At 35.4% G+C, this 18,322-nt stretch overlaps 2 protein-coding genes across 3 annotated transcripts in view; one reads left to right on the top strand and one right to left on the bottom strand.

Annotated features, from left to right (window-relative positions):
* The window catches only part of ATR (ATR checkpoint kinase), a gene marked incomplete at its 3' end in the record, with an annotated part of 102,861 nt that overhangs the window by 69,481 nt on the left and 15,058 nt on the right, over positions 1–18,322 (bottom strand). For both annotated transcript variants that reach the window (XM_080934922.1, XM_080934923.1), the window contains 11 exons: positions 18,060–18,252; positions 17,579–17,835; positions 16,653–16,843; positions 16,474–16,574; positions 16,049–16,220; positions 15,170–15,340; positions 12,683–12,877; positions 10,550–10,735; positions 6,557–6,649; positions 4,295–4,425; positions 1,666–1,809 (listed from right to left, as the gene is read on the bottom strand). In XM_080934922.1, the coding sequence (XP_080791048.1) occupies positions 1,666–1,809; positions 4,295–4,425; positions 6,557–6,649; positions 10,550–10,735; positions 12,683–12,877; positions 15,170–15,340; positions 16,049–16,220; positions 16,474–16,574; positions 16,653–16,843; positions 17,579–17,835; positions 18,060–18,252 (1,834 nt within the window). The remainder of the gene's footprint in view (positions 1–1,665; positions 1,810–4,294; positions 4,426–6,556; positions 6,650–10,549; positions 10,736–12,682; positions 12,878–15,169; positions 15,341–16,048; positions 16,221–16,473; positions 16,575–16,652; positions 16,844–17,578; positions 17,836–18,059; positions 18,253–18,322) is intronic.
* LOC308434149 (small nuclear ribonucleoprotein E-like) lies at positions 9,409–9,714 on the top strand (the record flags this gene model as incomplete). Its single annotated transcript, XM_080934331.1, has 1 exon — positions 9,409–9,714. One exon carries the CDS (start codon positions 9,409–9,411, stop codon positions 9,712–9,714), a length of 306 nt encoding a protein of 101 aa, XP_080790457.1.

Below are 18,322 nucleotides of genomic sequence, written 5' to 3'. Positions count from 1 at the left end.
GGGGATTTAATATATTTTTAATTCTAGTCTTTACTAATAAAAAAACAGAAATAGCAACTATGTTGGTTGTTCAGACTCCAAGTTCTGCCCTAGACTTTGGATAAAACAATAAACAAATCCAGAACAACTCCTTTACTCAAGGAGGAAGAGGGTCCTCCTAGCACCAAGTAAAAGAATATTTTTCTTATGACATAAAAAAGTAAGAAAAAATATTTTACCATCCATAACAGACGAGAGCAAATGTATAATTAGGATAACAATGGAAAGAAATGTGTAAATAAAGTTAATGTGAAAAGTGATATTGGTGATTTTATTGTTCTAGCATGTAGAAAGCTCATCAAAGGAAAACAAAAACAAAACCTACAGGTCTTCCAATGAATAAAAAGATATATGGTTACTTCTGTGTTTTCATGCCTGAATGGTTACTGGCGTAATTTAAAGGAATACAACAGCATATGGGTGGGCACTGCTTACATCCCAACTTTTCAGAAGAAATGAATTATGACATGCAGCAGTTAAGTAACAGGAAAGAAAAGCTTAAAATATGTTGGAAGATATTTTAGATTAAGAAGCAGTGTGAGTGGAAAATAAGTGTGGGTAAGTGTGGTCTGCTCTGTCACTAGTTCATGTCCCCTATAGTCTGCTGCTACAGACAGCAATGGAACTGGAGAATCAGCAGGAAGAAATGTCAAGAGGTAAGATGTGTCCAGCTTTAAAGGTCATGCTAACCAATTTGCAGTTCAATATTTAGAATCAGAGACCCAGAGAACATCTGTCTATGCTGAAATAATATATGCAAAGAAATGTTCTTTAAAGAAACAAACATCATAAAAGTCTAATAAAGTAAGGGAAGCTGGTTCAAGGGTAATGGGATGAAACAGGAATTCTAAGTAACTAAGGAGGTATGGTGCAGATAGTGATAAATACCCCCTAGCATTCCTTAGGTTACCTGGTTTACTTAAGAAAGGTAAATTACCTTTACCAACTGAAAATCAGTGAAAAAATTTAATCGCTGATATATTAATCAATGAGTTTCAAGTATTTTTAAAATAGAAATAAGACCCATTGAAAATTCAACTATTTAATAAGTAGTGGTATACCAATAATTTCCCAAGGACTCCACTCTATTAAAATAGTAATCTACATTATCAAAGTAATACTAATACTTTGAGACATAAAAATACATTTCTAAATGTTTTAGAGCTGGAGAGATTGCTTCTTTGGTAAAGCACTTGCTGTGTAGGATTGAGGATGTAAGTTGGAAGTAACCAAAGGAAAGTATGTGCCTGTAATCCCAGTGCCAAAGAAGCAAAGACAGGATTATTGGAACTTTGCTGGCTAGCTAGACTAGAAGAATCAGTTTTTTCAAAGACTTTGTCTTAAAAAATAAGGTGGTGCTATTTAATCCTAGTATTTGGGAGGCAGAGGCAGGCATATTTCTGTGAGTTTGAGGCCAGAATTGTCTAAACAGTGAGTTCTGGGACAGCCAGAGCTACATAGTGAGATCCTACTTCAAACATTCAAAAATCCACACACACAACAAAAACAATAAAGTTGATAATGACTGAGAAAGGCACCCAATGTCAACTTTTGGTTCACACACACACACACACACACACAGACACACACACGTTACTATTTTCTGATTAATTTCCGTTACAATACCTGTTTTCAATGATGAGGTAGTGAAAGATAGCAGCAGTTTCTTTAGGCTGCATGTGTATGAGAGGTAACAAAGCCACTATGACATGACTGAGCAGAGGCCCCAGGTAGGCGTGATCCAGACAACGAACAAAGCAGTCCCATGCTCTAAGTGAAAAACAACAATTAATTCAAGTATTTTTATGTTGTAAAGTACCATCAATTAGCTGTTAGCTGAATAATGATATATACATACAAGAGATTAAAGTAGCTTTTGATATAAAGATCAATGATACATACAAACACACAATGATCTCTTAGTTATATTAAGTGAAACAAAACTTAAAAATATCAACCAACCAACCAATCAAACATTCAAAACAAATGAATACCAAGAAGAAATCAGTTTTTAATGGCATGATCAATACAAAAGAAAATTTGAATGTTATATATTTATGCATTTGTTTACACAGATAATCTTATGGACAGTACAGCTTTAAGGAATTTTTAACTTTAGAATGCTCTAACTGTACAACACATTTAGAAGAAATTGTATTTGGCAGTTGGATGTGGTGATTCATAACTCCAGTCTTAACAATTGTAGAGTAACAACGTAGAGTTCAAGGGCAGCCTGGGCTATAGAAGAACCTTTAAAAAAAAAAAAACCCTCAATTTTCATCTTTCTATGAACTAGGAATAAAGCACAATTTTTCCCTGTGATAGGCAGTGAGAGTAAGCCATAGTTTCTAGTCATTAACTATTATGGAACCATGGATATTGTACATAACAGCATACTACTGTGTTCAGTAGGCTGAATGAGATACTCAATACTTACTACAAATAGGCTTTGTGTTATATGATTTTGGCCAACTGAGAGCTACAGTTAGTGTTCTGAGCTCATTTAAACCTGGTTATAGGGTAGTAGGTTAAGTATGGTAGGTTAGGTACATTAAAAATGTATATTGGTTCAGGTCTGAAATTTCAGAAATCAGGAGCCTGAGGTAGCAGTATGGCCAAATACACACATGAAAACCAAACCAAACCAAACCAAATCAATTAATCAATCAATCAAACAAACAAACAAACAAAAACCCAAACAACAATAAAATCTAACAAGCATACAAACAAAACCCCAAAAAGACAGATGTGGTGGCAAACACCTATTATCCCATCTCTGCCCACACAGAAAGTTCCAGGCCAGCCTAGGAACTATGGACGATGAAACAGGTGGGTGAAGAAGTATGCTGGCTTGTTTTATGTCAACTTGATACAAGCTAGAGTCACTTGGGAAGAGATAATCACAACTGAGAAAATGTTCTCAAGAGATCAGCCTGTGGAAAGATTGTAGTGGGTGGGTCCATACTAAATGGGGTGGTACCATCCCTGGGGGAGTGGTTCTGGATGGTCTAAGAAAGCAAACTGTGAGAAACAATCTAATATGCAGCACTCCTCAATGACCTGCTTCAGTTCCCACCTCCAGGTTCTTGCCTTGCTTGAGTTCCTGCCCTGACTTCACACAGTGATGGTCTGTACCTTGATAGTTGAGAGTTATTACAGCAATAGAAATCCTAATGGGACCAAAAAAAAAAAAAAAAAAAAAAGTACCAGAATCATGCTATGAATCACTGCTGTGACAGACCTGGTCACTGGGTTCTGGGAAGACTGTTGTGGCATTTGAACTCTGGGCTGAAAAAGCGGTGGAGTGCTCAGAGTGCAGTGTGCTGAGAGCAGTGCAGATGAAGGCCCTTGAGAACCATTAATCTGGGAATACTTCCTCAGGGTCAGCCCAAAGAAACTGTGTCAAAGGGGCCAAGGCTGTATCTCATGCTGGCAGCTGAACTTGGTATTGAAAGAGTTACATACGAGTTATAGAATTTTTTAGAATGAAGGGACCATGGGAGAGTAGCTGAGGCCTGGTACCATGTAGCAGAGTTAGGTTCCCTGAAAAGAGCCTAGGAGAGTCTACAGGCAAAGGTGAAGTCCATTTTAGAGACATCAGTATTATGGGACAACTATGAGGACAGCAGCAGCTGTGAAGTGGTGGCAGCCTGATCCTAGATGACAAAAACATGAGTTGTGAATGGCAGAGCCAGAGGAGTAAGACTGTCTAAAGCCCTCTGGAGCCTGGAAGAGCATTCATAAATGCCAGATATTGGTCACTGAGTTATTTAAACTGTTGGGAATTTGGTTTTGATTTGTTCAGAATGGGACTGTGCTCTTGTTCTTCCTTCTTAGAGTAAGAAAATATGTAACTTATTTTTGACTTTATAGAAGCCCACAGTTAAGAGACTTTGAAATTTTAGAGAGATTTAAATGTTATAAAAAATTTACTTTTAAAGTGTTTAAAATTTTAGACTGGGACTTTAAAGTTACAATGTTTTATATGTTACATTAATCAACCACCTTGGGGATGATCAAGAAAAAAAGGTTATGACTTAATAAGTGATGTGTGTGTTTGGACATCAAATTGACAAAGGGTCAATTGTGCTGGCTAGTTTAATGTCAACTTGACACAAACTAGAGTCATTTAGGAAAAGAATACCTCAATTAAAAAAAAAATTCCCATCAGATCAGCCTGTGATAAGAACTCAAGTTTCTAGAACTCAAAAACCTAGAAATACAAGAAAACATTTCAACTATGATGATTATTTACCTGCAACATAACTCAGGAAAATCATCCTTGAATCTCAGTCCAGTTCTCAGTGTGGTCATCATTTTTACTCTCACAGAACTGACATGTTTAGGTCCCATCAACTTCATCAAAGACATCAAACTAGTCAAGGCCTACAAAGAAAGTAGTGTTTGTTAAAAAAAATAACTTATAAACAAGATGCCAGAAAAAGACAAGTGATAGAAACAATTGCATCCTACCAAAATGTAAAGGTATCAATATGCATGACACAAAAGGTCTAATAAATGCTGGCCAATTTTTTGGTCAACTCATATGAGAACAAAGAATCTGAAAAACACAAACTACACTCTTATTTTTGTTGCCCTTGAAGTTGTATTGTTGCTACAGTACAATAAATCTTGGATTTACAAAGATGTAATGATACATCTTAATTTTTTTCAAATATGTTTCATATCATTAGTGTAAACAGAGATATAGACTGAATTTAAAGTTAATTTTAATATACTTTATGCAGAATGTTTCATAATGGTCAATAATGGTTTTAATGATACTAAATTCAAGATGTTCTGAATTTAATACAACAAACAACTGCTAGATAGTCTTAAACAGAAACAGAATAAGAACTGCATCAATAGTTCTAGGTTCTAATGAACCAGTATAAAAAGTCTCTGGTTAATCTTATACAATACTGTCTTAGTTAGGGGTTATTATTCCTGTGTTTAAACACCACAGCCAAAAGCAATTTGGGTAGGAAAGAGTTTATTTGGCTTGTTTCTACAACACTGTTCACTGTTGAAAGAAGTCAGGACAGGAACTCAGATGGAGCAGGAACCTGGAGGCAGGAGCTAATGCAGAGGCCTGGAAGGAGTGCTATGTATTGACTTGCTCCTCAGGGTTTGCTCAGCCTGCTTTCTTATAGCACCCAGGATCACCAAGCCTAGGAGTAGCCCCACCCACAATGGGCTGGACCCTCCCTCATGGATCACCAGTTAAGAAAATGCTCCACAGGCTTGGCTACAGCCTGATCTTAGGGAGCTATTTTCTGAACTGAGGCTCCTTCCTTGCCAATGATTATACCTTGTGTCAAGATGACGTAAAACTAGCCAGCATATGTACCAAAACATGGAAGCTCTTTATGGCTCTCTATGTTATAATAAATTCCACTTTCCTTAGACTTACAGTCATCTATTCTTTCATTTAGCATAATTGTCTGGGAAGCCATATAAATGGAATAAAAGTGACTGAAAATTTACTAGTTAAAATTGAAATTATAGGCACTGACTTAAAATCTGTAGCTAAATTTTGCTGTCTTACATGGATCCTTAAAGTTATCAGAAGGGGAATACATTCTGAAACAAAAGTTGCTACTGGGCCAGCAAGGTGGCTCTTAAGGTAAAGGCTTGCAGCCAAGCCTGACAACCTAGTTCTAGCCCTAAAACCCATATAGTAGAAGTATACTGATTTATCCATGTTGTCCTCTGACCTCTATGTAAGTACTGTTGAACATTCAGGCTAACACACATATACACTAAGAACAGAAATACCAACAGTAGACCCAATAAACCAATAAAATTCAATTATACAACTGATATTCAAGCTCTCAGTTACTTATCTCTTCAACTATGCTACATGTCATGATGGTTTGGGTCTGCAGACATTATTAGTATTATTACCTGACAAGTAAAAACAAGGTGGATGTCATAATCCCAGCATACAGGAGGTTGAGGTAGGAGGACTACTAGAAAGAAGTTCAAAGGCATCCTGAGCCAAAGTAGAGTTAATCTAGGTGACTCTGACCAAAGATACTGATTCTGAAATGTTGAATCTTGAATCAAGTTATGGCTCAAGTTATATTATTTTTGTCTATTTAGTAACAGACCCAACAAATTATTTAGGACAGCTTGAGTTGCGCTTCCTAATTCTCATCATCAGTGAAAGAGCTGCCAATGATATAATTTTTATTTTTTCAATGTATAAAGAACAAATATATGATATGCAGTAATAAATGTCAAATGTCTGGCTGCTTTTCCTTTTTGACAGTCTCATACTTAGTTAAAAGGCTTACTTTTAACTGATGATGTAGTCCAGGCTGGTATAAGCTTGGCGCTACTCTTCATTCTCAGTCTTTCCACATGCTGAAATTACAGGTGTGAGCTACCACACCTAGCTTATTCCACAACGTTTCAGACTTGAATATTTACAACTAGATGCAGAACTCATATTCCCTGAATATTCAATATAAATTTTATTCTAGTCTCTTGGAATTCAAATACCACTACTTACCATTTTCTTATCTTCAATGCCAACACTGGAGCTCAGTAACTGCATATTAAAAAAGGCCAGAATGCCCAACAATTTCGGTTGCAAATAATCAGCCTGTGGATTTAAAGAAAAGATGTTATATGTTTTAAATATATTAAGTGTCTCTCTTCTTTTCCTATGAACTGGAGATTTACTACAGAACTCCTAGTAGGCTGCTTTCAACCACTGAACTACGCCAGGCAGGAAAAATGGCAAGAAAAAGAGTTGTGGTGAGTGATAATTGAAAACATGTTAACGTTCAGCCACCTGATTTAGGTTGCCTTAGGGTTACATACATGGCTGAGGACAGATGAGGAGGTCTGTACTAGCATACAGTGAAGATAAATTAGGTAACTATATAGCATACAGAAATTTTTGCCAAGCAAAGGAAACATTTGTTTTTCTTTCTTTTTTTAACTTTATTTTAAAAAACAAAGATAAATGTACAAATTTTTAAGCATTTTTGCATAAAAGTATACGAATACATTTTTATAAGGTTGTAATTAAGTATTTGTGGGTACATATACATACACATATGTATATATGTAACAATAATATAGGAAAAGAGGTTATTAATTTGAGGGGATAGGAGAGAAACTGGGAGGGGCTGTAAGAAGGAAAGGGGGATGTGATACAGTTCTATTTTAATTAAAATATTTTTTTTTCTTTTTTCTTGAACTTCACACAGTCTGTGAGTTGTTTCTGGGGTGTTCAGAGCTTTCTGGGGTTAGTATCCCATTATCAGTGACTGCATATTATGTCTGTTCTTTTGTGACTGGGTTATCTCACTCAGGATGATATTCTCTAGATGCATCCATTTTCTTAAGAATTTCGTTAAGCCATTGTTTCTGATAGCTGTACTCCATTGTGTAAATGTACCACAATTTTTGTATCCATTCATTTACTGAAGGACATCTGGGTTCTTTCCAGGTTCTGGCTATTATAAATAGAGCTGCAATGAACATTGTGGTGCATGTATCTTTGTTGTATGTTGGAGCATCTCTGGGGTAAATGCCCAGAAGTGGAATAGCTGGATCTTCAGGTAGTACTAAGTCCATTTTTCTGAGGAACCACCAGACTGATTTCCAGAGTGGTTGTATCTATCAGTTTACAACCCCACCAACAGTGGAGAAGTGTTCCTCTTTCTCCACATCCTCGCCAGCATCTATTGTCATTTGAGATTTGGATCTTGGCCAATCTGACTGGTGTGAGGTGGAATCTCAGGGTTGTTTTGATTTGCATTTTCCTGATGGCTAAGGATGTTGAGTACTTCCTTAGATGTTTCTCAGCCATAAACAAGTTCAGCAAAGTGGCCGGATATAAAATTAACTCAAACAAATCAGTAGCCTTCCTATATTCAAAGGACAAACATATGGGGAAAGATACCCTTCACAATAGTCACAAAAACTATGAAATATTTTCATAGTCACCAAACTATGAATAGTTGGTGTGACTCTAACTAAGCAAGTGAAGGACCTGTATGACAAGAACTTCAAACCTCTAAAGAAGGAAATCGAGGAAGACCTCAGAAAATGCAAAGATCTCTCATGCTCATGGATTGGAAGAATCAACATTTTAAAAATGGCCATCTTACCAAAAGCAATCTACAGATTCAATGCAATCCCATCCCTTCACTGAGTTGGAAAGAGCAATGTGCAATTTCATCTGGAATAAAAAAAGACCTAGAATAGCGAAATCCATCCTCAACAACAAGAAAACATCTGCGGGAATCACTATCCCTGACCTCAAGCTATATTACAAGGCAATTGTGCTGAAAACTGCATGGTACTGGTACAGAAATAGGCACGTGGATCAATGGAATAGAATAGAAGATCCAGAAATGAGTCCTCACGTATATGGTCACCTGATTTTTGACAAAGGAGCTGTAAACATTAAATGGAAAAAGGACAGCCTCTTCAACAAATGGTGTTGTTCCAACTGGCACTCAGCATGCAGAAGAATGAAAATAGACCCTTTCTTATCTCCTTGTACAAAGCTCAAGTGCAAGTGGATCAAAGATCTCCACATTAAATCAGGTACACTGAAACTATTAGATGAGAAAGTAGGGAAAACCTTAGAACTCATAGGCACAGCAGAAAATTTCCTAAACAGAACACCAATAGCTTGAGCTATTTGTCAAAGATTGACAAATGGGACTTAAGGCTAAAGACACTGTCATGAAAACAAAATGGCAGCCAACAGAGTGGGAAAAGATATTTACCAACCCCACATCAGATAGAGGCCTAATATCCAAGGTATACAAAGAACTCAAAATGTGAGATACCAGAGAATCAAACAATCCTATTAAAAAATGGGGTACAGACTTAAACAAAAAGTTCTCAATCGAGGAACATTTGTTTTTCAAGCCCTAATTTACCTTTTGGTTTGTAAAGTTCTTTTAAAAAAATCATCACTAGTTTTTTTTTTTTTTTTTTGACATTAGCAAAATACTGGGTTCATTACAGCACCTCCTAAATATGTTTTGTAAACTTCTAATTTAAATTGAAATTAAACTTTGGCATAAAAAAACCCCACAATTCACTAATATGGTTCTAATCTACGTTAGATAAAATGTAGGTGGAGGTGGCACTCAAATCTACATAAATATTCTAATTTCAAAGTTCTTGGTATCAAGTAAAAAAGTACTTTGAATATGTATATTGACCATTCACCGAATATACGTGTTTCTACAGCACCATGCTAAGTACATGTGTTTAAGATAAGCAATAGTATACATGGCAAATTAGTAGGAGGTACTAAATAAATTCATACATAAATATAACTGATAAGGGCTATAAGAAAATAAACATGAGCATGTGATAAAAACTAAATAAATGGGTGTGGTCTTTGTGACTTCTACCGTGGTGTACAGTGGCCAAGGCCAGAAGGTGCAGAAGGTGACGGTGCAGCCCATCAACCTTATCTTCAGATACTTGCAAAATAGGTCTCGAATTCAGGTATGGCTGCATGAGCGAGTGAATGTGTGGATAGAGGGTTGTGTTATCGGCTTTGATGAGTACATGAACCTCGCATTAGATGAATCAGAAGAAATCCATTCTAAAACAAAGTCAAGAAAACGACTGGGTTGGATCATGCTAAAAAGAGAAAATATTACTCTGCTCCAGAGTGTTTCCAACTAACAGTGGTCAAACACAGAGAAGTTGAGAAAGCTGTTTGGTGTTTTTAAAGGTGTCTTCTGCTGGGAGCTACTCATCTTATTTTACTTGCACATTATCATTAGATGACAATAAATGTTGTGAGGTTGTTTTTGTTAAAAAAAAAAAAAAACTAAATAAACGAGTTTAAATAGAGTGATAAGGAAACTTTTAACAATAAAAAACATCCCCGGGAATTATTACTATAAGTACAGAGGCCATCTAAAACCAACAACAACAAATCTGAAAGTTTGTCATTTTTAAGAAATAAAGATAGAGCTAAAGCAGTGAGAAGAAGAAGTGAACAAAGGTGGGTGTAAAGGCATGCTGTCACATATGGTCTTGCAGATTTTATTTGAAGAACTCATGCATTGTTCTCAGGTTTTGGCTGAAGCGAGTAGATGATGATACAAAGTACCACTGACCAAAGGAAAGATTAAGGGAATCAAGTCAGGAAAAAATAATGAAAGATTTCTTTGGGGACTGAGGTTACACCTGGATAGCTCAATACTGAGGCACTTGCTGTAGTGGATGTCAACTTACACAGGTTAAGGTTATCTGAGAAGAGGAAATCTCAGTTAAGAAAATGCTTTCATAAGATGGAACTGTAAGCAAGTATGTAGAGCATTTTCCTACTTAGTAATTAGTGAGGGAGGCCCCACCATACAACTTTAGACTTTTCTAAAAGAAAAATATCAATTAAAACTTAAAGAACTACCTATGTTTGGAAGATAGGGGAGAGGAATTTTCTCAGTTTTTTAAGTAAGGTACAGAAAAGAAGAAAACCAAACAAACTACATACCATGTACCATTTCCTTACCATCAGTTCAGGTGATGTGATATCTCGTGGTCCTTGATATGGATCATCATTAGATGCAAATGAGGCAAGTATTGACAAACCATTGAAAACTTGTTGATAATGTTCTCCAATACGCAACAATAATTCATTGTGCAATCCTTGAAAATCTTGTCTTAACAGGCTCCCTAACTCAATTTCTGTTTCATTCTGAAGATATTAAAAACATTTTCCTCATATTAGTGTCCAATTTAAACACGTTGACAAGAGCTCTAGGTCAGGTGTCACAGTTCACTGATAGTATTAAGAAAGGACATTGTCAAAGGAGTCTAATTTTGTTTTCTCCTGATAGGTTTCCCATGAGCTGTTTGCAATGAACAAGAGTAATCAGACTTAATTTTGAAATGAAATAATAAAAAAAAAAAGAAGACCTATGCTTGCTTAAGGTCTTTCTGCACCAGCAACACAGTATTTACAGATGCACAGACACCAAGAGTAAGAGCAGTGGTTCACAGCGTGGTTTTGGTCAGAATGCTGGAATTTCAATTCTAGCTGTCACTTATAGGTTGTCCTGTGATTTGGACAAGTTACCTAATCTAACCTTACCTCATTGCCTTAAGTGTCATCATCTGTAAAACAAAACACTGCCTGAATGTTTCTAATTAAAAATACAAATACCAATTCTTCTGAACACTATCATGATTCCAGAAGCAGAAAATTCCATAACTGATTTTAAAACAAAACATTGCTGTCAAAATGCAGGCACATTAAAAATATTGTACAAAATTAGCTTTGGGCTATACATTTAAGGTGTATGTGAAGCAGGAATGAATTATATGTTTAAACTTTGGTTTCATTCTCAAGATATCTCAGTTTTTATATACGAAAATATTCCAAAATGCAAAAAAATTATCTGAAATCTAGTTTTAAGCACTTTGTATAAAGATAAGCTGTACTCCCTTTATCTTGCCACGTAACTTAAGTGACCTAGAAGCATACAGAGAAGATTTTGACATGTAGTATGTATTCCATAAATATTGTCATTCTGTCTCTATAACACACAGGTTAATATTCTTGAGATGAATGAAAACAATTAATAGTCATTACTCAAGTGAGAAGAGATCTGCTGCCCTCTTAGAGAAAACTAATATTAAGGTCCTCTGTTCCTATAGTCTTATACTCCTCAAAGACACTGCTGTTAATGTAAAACCAAAAAAGAAGCCTAAGCTATAATTTTGAACTTAAAAATCAGCTAGACATGCAAATTTAACAGCCTAATGCATAATGAAATGAGAGAATAAAGTCCCAAAAGTTGTTCTCTGATCTCCACACATGCACAATTGCCCAATGCACCCTGTCTCGGTCTCTTTTCCACACACACTAAAATTTTAAGATTTATTTATTATTATACACAAGAGTGTTTTGCCTATATGTAGGTATATGTTCATAGGTGCTTGGTGCATAGAGGTCAGAAGAGGGTTTCAGATCTCCTGGATCTGCAGTTACCGGAGGATATGATCTGTCACAGGGGTGTTGGGAACTGAATGCAGGTTTTAACAAGTATTATTAGCCCTGAGCCATCTCTCCAGCCCCCCCAAAATTTTAATATTTTAATGTAGGAAGAATTATAATCAAATTATAATCAGTGCAACAAGTAAATAAGCCAAATACAGGCATACAATTTAAAGATAGCTATCTCTTCAATTACTTGCACAATATCCACCAACTAATAATTAGCTGTAATCAGCAAGAAATCACTAAAATTATATAAAAACCTTAGGTCCATGAAAGGATGGCTATTCTATCCCATTATAGTAAAAGATCAAAAAATATTAAAAAATAATTTTATTTAGAATTTTCCCAAGACAATGATTATTTTTTTTAAATGTAGGAGTGCTGTGTCTACATGCATGCCTAAATACCAGAGTGGTTACTAGAAATTAAATTCAGGACCTCTGGAAGTGCACCCAATATTCTTAGCAGCTGAGCTATCTTACAAGCCCAACAATGATTATTTAATACAATAATATTTATACGTATTCTTATAGTATAAGCTATAAATTACTCACTGTCCTTCCTATATTACAATGTTACAATAGTTTTTCCAATAGTGCTAATTTAAATAAAAGAATAAAACACATACAAATATTCAAATACCTTCAGATAATGAAGAGCACGTTCTAATTCATCTTTGGAACAAGAACAAACCAAATGAGAAAAAATATATTTGAAGTTATTTATTAAAATCTCTCGACGATTGACATTTAGCTGCTTCCCTAAAGTTCGAATGAGAGCTGATGCTGCAGGAGTTGCTTTAGCAGCAAGATCAGGAAGTAGAACTTGTAATGTCCTCTGGGGAGGAAAAAACACATAACAATTATCAAAAAGTACATTTGTCCGGGTGATTAACGGCTGAAATAAGCCATCCACAGGAATATTCTTCAATGCTACAGGAAGTACGTGTGGAATTGTACTTGTGTTCAACTCTGTCATCTACTCACTTGACTGTAACAGACTGACCACATTACTAATTCAGGGCCTGAATAAACATGTAGAAAATAGCCATAAATGCAAATTTAAAGAACTTTTTTAGATCATAATTACAGAAAACAGGCGAGAACCCCAGTGGAGTGATAAAGAAACCAACCCACCCATAAAACTTTTAACCACAAATTTATTCTATCTACAAGAAATACAGGCACAGGGGAGCAGACTGAGGGAATGGGCTACCAATAACCAGCCCAACTTGAGACCAACCCTGACACTATTAATGACACTCTGTTATGCTTGCAGACAAGAGCCTACGTAACTATCCTCTGAGAGGCTCCATCCAGCAGCTGACTCAGACAGATACAGACACCACAGCCAGCTAAACACATCTAACATCCCAGTACTGCAATAAATCTACTTTCCTTTTTGGTCTATTTCTTTTAAGATCTAGCTCATTACACTGACATAAACTTCAAAGGGAAAAATAGTTATTTTGCCTATTTATTTTACATGTCCTAATGATTACAACTGCATGTTAAGTCATTATTCTAAACCTGGGCTGTAACAATGAGCAAGATTTTTGCTTGCAAGTGTAAGATTCTGTCTGAAAGAAGAAAGAAAGAGGGTGGAGGGAGGAAGAAAAGAAATGAAGAGAGAGAAGGAAAGAAAGAAAGAAAGAAAGAAAGAAAAAAAGAAAGAAAAAGAGAAAACAAAATAACAAATAGGTTTCCCTTCATAGGCATAACTTATGCCTTTTTAACTTGAGTCATACTTAGCTTAAGGTGGTTATGTAATATGTCTTAGTTTTATTTTGCCAATGGGTTATGTTGCAATAAACATTTGTGGGTTTTGAAGAAATTAATAATAAGGTATGAATCTGTGATTCTTATAGCATCCTATTTTCTTAGTATATATAATCAATTTATAGGCTATTTAAGTTTGTTAAAATAATACTATAGAAAAAAATCTCCCTATAAACTATTATCACAATTTAGTAACAATAAACCTGACTTTGGGGGAAAGATAAGAAGATTATATGCTCCATCATCCTTTAAGCTTTAGCCCTACTGAATTTCACAGTCTTCCTAAACTATCCCATGCTACAAAGTCTGACATTCGAATTCATAGCAGACCACTAATTCTATATTTTATAATTCAACTTCTTAGTAAATATTAATTTTTTAATGACGAATGGAACACAGAATATTACTAAAAACTTAAAGACTCAAAAGAGTTAACCAGAATATTATATCAATAAATATGATATGTAGAACAGTAAATATATATATATATATATATGTTTAAGTTATACTGTAAAAGCAATAATCTCTGTCAAAGTAAAAATAAATATACAATTTAGGAACTAGGGAGATAGTTCAGGTGGTAAAGAGCATGCCAGGTAAGCATGAGAATCTAAGTTCAATCCTCAGAAAACAACTGGGCATTGTAACATAAGCCTTTATTCCCAGTGCTATGGAATCAGAGTCAGAAATATATTAAAAGCCTGCTGCCCAGCCATTCAAACTTACTTGGCAAAAATTGCAGGCATTGTAATAGGACTCTGTCCCTGACAACCACACCCCCAAATCGATGGTTAGTGCTGAGCAACAACAGCCAAGGTTGTTTTCTGACCTTACACAAACACACATAAAGCATGTGATTTTAAAAATCTAAGGTTCATATGGTCCTTGTGATGATTTCTATATGCTTGGCCCTGGGAGTTGCACTGTTGGAAGGTGTGGCCCTGCTGGAGTAGGTGTGTCACTGCAGGTGTGGGCTATAAGACCCTCATCCTAGCTGACTGGAAGCCAGTCTTCTTCTAGTGACCTTCAGTTGAAGATGTAGAAATCTCAGCTCCGCCTGCACCTTGTCTGCCTGGATGATGCCATGTTCCTGCCTTGATGATAATGGACTGAACCTCTGAACTTGCCAGTCCCAATTAGATGTTGTCCTTGTTAGAGTTGCCTTGGTCATAGTGTCTGTTCACAGCAGTTAAAACCCTACTTAAGACAGTACCTGTAAGCTTTCTCTTTAAAAATAAACAAACATAATGAAACAAATGAAATGTTGAAATGAAAGCTTCAAATAAGTCAACTACACACACACACACACACACACACACACACACATGCGTGTACTCGAGAGACAACTTACTGTCAGAAAACGATTAAGATCAGGAAAGTCAAAAACATTGGCAATTTCTGATAAGGTATTCAAAGCCATTTCTCTGTGATGAAAAACATCCTGTTTTCGCATCTCAGCAGCCTGGCTAGGAGTACTTGGGAGTGCTGACATCTGACTGGAGTGGAGAGATTCTACCAAAAACTAAAGCAAAAGATTTTTCTTAGTTTTCAAAGAAGGAAGGAATTCCTACTAGCCCCCTCCCTGCCCACAAATAAATACTTTTTAAGTTAGCATAAGGATAATTTTGAGTTCTATACTGCCATAGTTGGACTCATTCAATTCACTTTAATGAGGTAGATGACAGCATAATCTCCACTTTACAGAAAAGCAAGAAATCTTAGTTAAGAAACCTTAATATTATGCTAAGGATTGTATCACAAATCAAGGTAAGAACAATACTTTAATATGGCCTAATTTTTCAGACACTGGTGATTTGTTTCTGAAAACAAAATGTCCCATTTACAATATCATCACTAAAATGGCTAAAAAATGATAACTCCCTAAACTTAACAAGAATATAATAATTTAATATATTATTAAAAGATGATATTCATTTTTATTTACAACCCATTATCCTTAAATACAAATGACAAAACTCAGTTCTAAATAGATATAATCTAAAAAGTAATTTTTTTCAACAAGCAAAATGAAAAGACATGCATATATTGTTTTCCTTAAGCTCAGTCTGGTCTCAAATTCTGGAATCAAGTAACCACATTCTACCTCACCTTTCCAGTGAGATAACAGAGACTATCCACATACACCACTACTTTGCCTGGCTTCAGCTTCTTTTTTAAATCCTGTAAAATGTCACTATTGTCTACTGAATGGTTGAGTGCTGGCTCTCACCTGACAGATCGGTTTCTTATACTGACTGAAAAAATTCTGCAGTTTAACACTTTTAGCTGCAACTAGTGCTCGAATCTCGGTGTATGCTGCTCCAGAGACAGATGCAGATTTAGACAACAAGCAATGCAGTAAATGCAAGAGTGCAAAAGGTATCAAATCTCCTTTTGCTGCCCTGAAAATAAAAACATAGGTATATATAAAGTCAGTGTCTCAGAAACTAATGCAGACACACAATTAAATATATGGAAATCATATTTTTCTATAATATACACTTTATATCACTATTTTCCTCTTCTCTTTTTTTCAGTATACAGTAGGCATGTATTCTACTACTGGACTACATCTCCAGCCCTCACATCTCTAATAACAGACACATAAGAGTGACAAAAATAAGTAACTTTCAATTCAAATACTGTCAAGCATACCTTCCAATATCCCCTGTGGTAAGAATCAAGGTGTCCTTCAGCTCGCCATTCCTTGATATTTGGGCATGTGTATATGCTTCCTTCATTCGTAAGACAAAAAGCTAGGAAAGCAAAGTACTTTGGTCACAATAGTTCTAGACCTAGGTTTATAGCAATCTGTATGTTTTAATTTTTCTAACCTCTTTTATGAATCCATCTTCAGAGTTCAAGGATTCCAATATATACTTGATATTTCCACTAAAAGCAATCCTAACATCCTTGTCTGGATCTTCCATCAAATTTAATAAAGTCCCAAGAACTGCTTTTACCTCTGTTTCATCTTCTTGAAAATCAAGATGCTTACAAAGATGATGCAGATTCTCTATGAAAGCTAAAGTGAGATAGTATGTATGTTATATATTTTCTAATTTGACACATCATATAACAAAGTTGTACTTAAAAACACTGTCAGCAAATAAAATACAGCAAACAATCCCATGTTGCCTTATATGTCAATATTTAGGCTTTCATGGCACACATAATTTAAAGAAATTAGAATAGAAATTATTATTTGGTTGGTTTTGTGGTTGTTTTGTTGTTTACTTGTTTATTTTGAGACAGGTCTCATTGTAGAAACCTGGCTGACTGGCCTGTAACTCAGTTTGTAGACCAGTTGGCCTTGAACACATAGATCCACCTGCCTCTGCTTCCTGAATGCTGCAATCACAAAGGCATGTGCCACTATAGCTGGCAAACTTTCCAATTTAAATTACTTCATACTTAATAAAAGGTATAAATTACTTAAATTTAAAATAAATTCCAGAATCTAAGTTATCAAAAGATCATTTTTAGGTTTTATAGATAAAAGAAAGAAAGAAAAAAAGAAAGAAAGTAAAAACTTTAATTCAAAAACTCTCAACTGTGAGAGATCTTAGTCCTACTGTTAATTTTATAGAACTTAGGGGTTCATAGAACCACTTATTATCTCTCTCAAGGCTTATGAATAAACTGCCAGTTACTATCTAAACATATGGATCTTCCTGGTGTATGTGTAAACCTCAAACCCCCACAAACCCATACTCCAGTATCACTGGAAAGTGTTTTTAATTCCCAAGTAAATACTCACCAAGTTTTACTGGACTGGGTGTATTTTTGGTCAGCAGGAAAAGGAATGGCTTGCAAACGGAAGCTTTCACTTGAGAAGATGAACATTCATGCTGAGAAGCAGCTTTCAGGTTCTTACAGAACAAGTCCACATGGTCAAAGAAAGGCTCTACTGAGGAATTCGTCAAATAAAACATGCCGTGAAGAGTACAGACAAGTTGACCAAGCACAGAAGCAAATTCTTTCTTGACCACATCAGAATCATCTTTGACTCTATCTCTGGAGAAAAAAAAAAGAAAGAAAAGAAATCTTTCTAGTAAATATTTTAGATGAGACTTTCTCAATTTCAGACAAAGGGGAAAAATAAAATTTAGAAGAGAAAAATATAAGTTTCAAACTACAAGCAGTATTTGTTGTATGTGTTCTACAATATTAATTTGGACACTCAGATTAATGATTTATACAATCAAATGATATATTCAAATCAAAGTCTTAATACATACATAAGCATCTTGGGAATTTGGTTACAAGAATTCTCCTGCTGCAATAAGATAAAAAATCCTTTAACACAACTAGTCCGGATTACTTCATGGGAGCTCTTCAGAGCCCAGTTATAAACTGCTGTTCTCCATTCAAGGAATATTCTTCTTGGAAACAGTGTCAGAAGAAACACACATTGTGACTGTGCCTGTGGAGCTAAACAGAATTAACTTTATGAAACAAGATTTCTTTAAAAAACATTCACTTATCATTTTGAGGTATACAG

The sequence above is a fragment of the Micromys minutus genome, assembly GCF_963924665.1.
Source record: "Micromys minutus genome assembly, chromosome: 21".
NCBI classification, from domain to species: Eukaryota; Metazoa; Chordata; class Mammalia; order Rodentia; family Muridae; genus Micromys; species Micromys minutus.
This window is presented reverse-complemented; position numbering and strand designations above follow the sequence as displayed.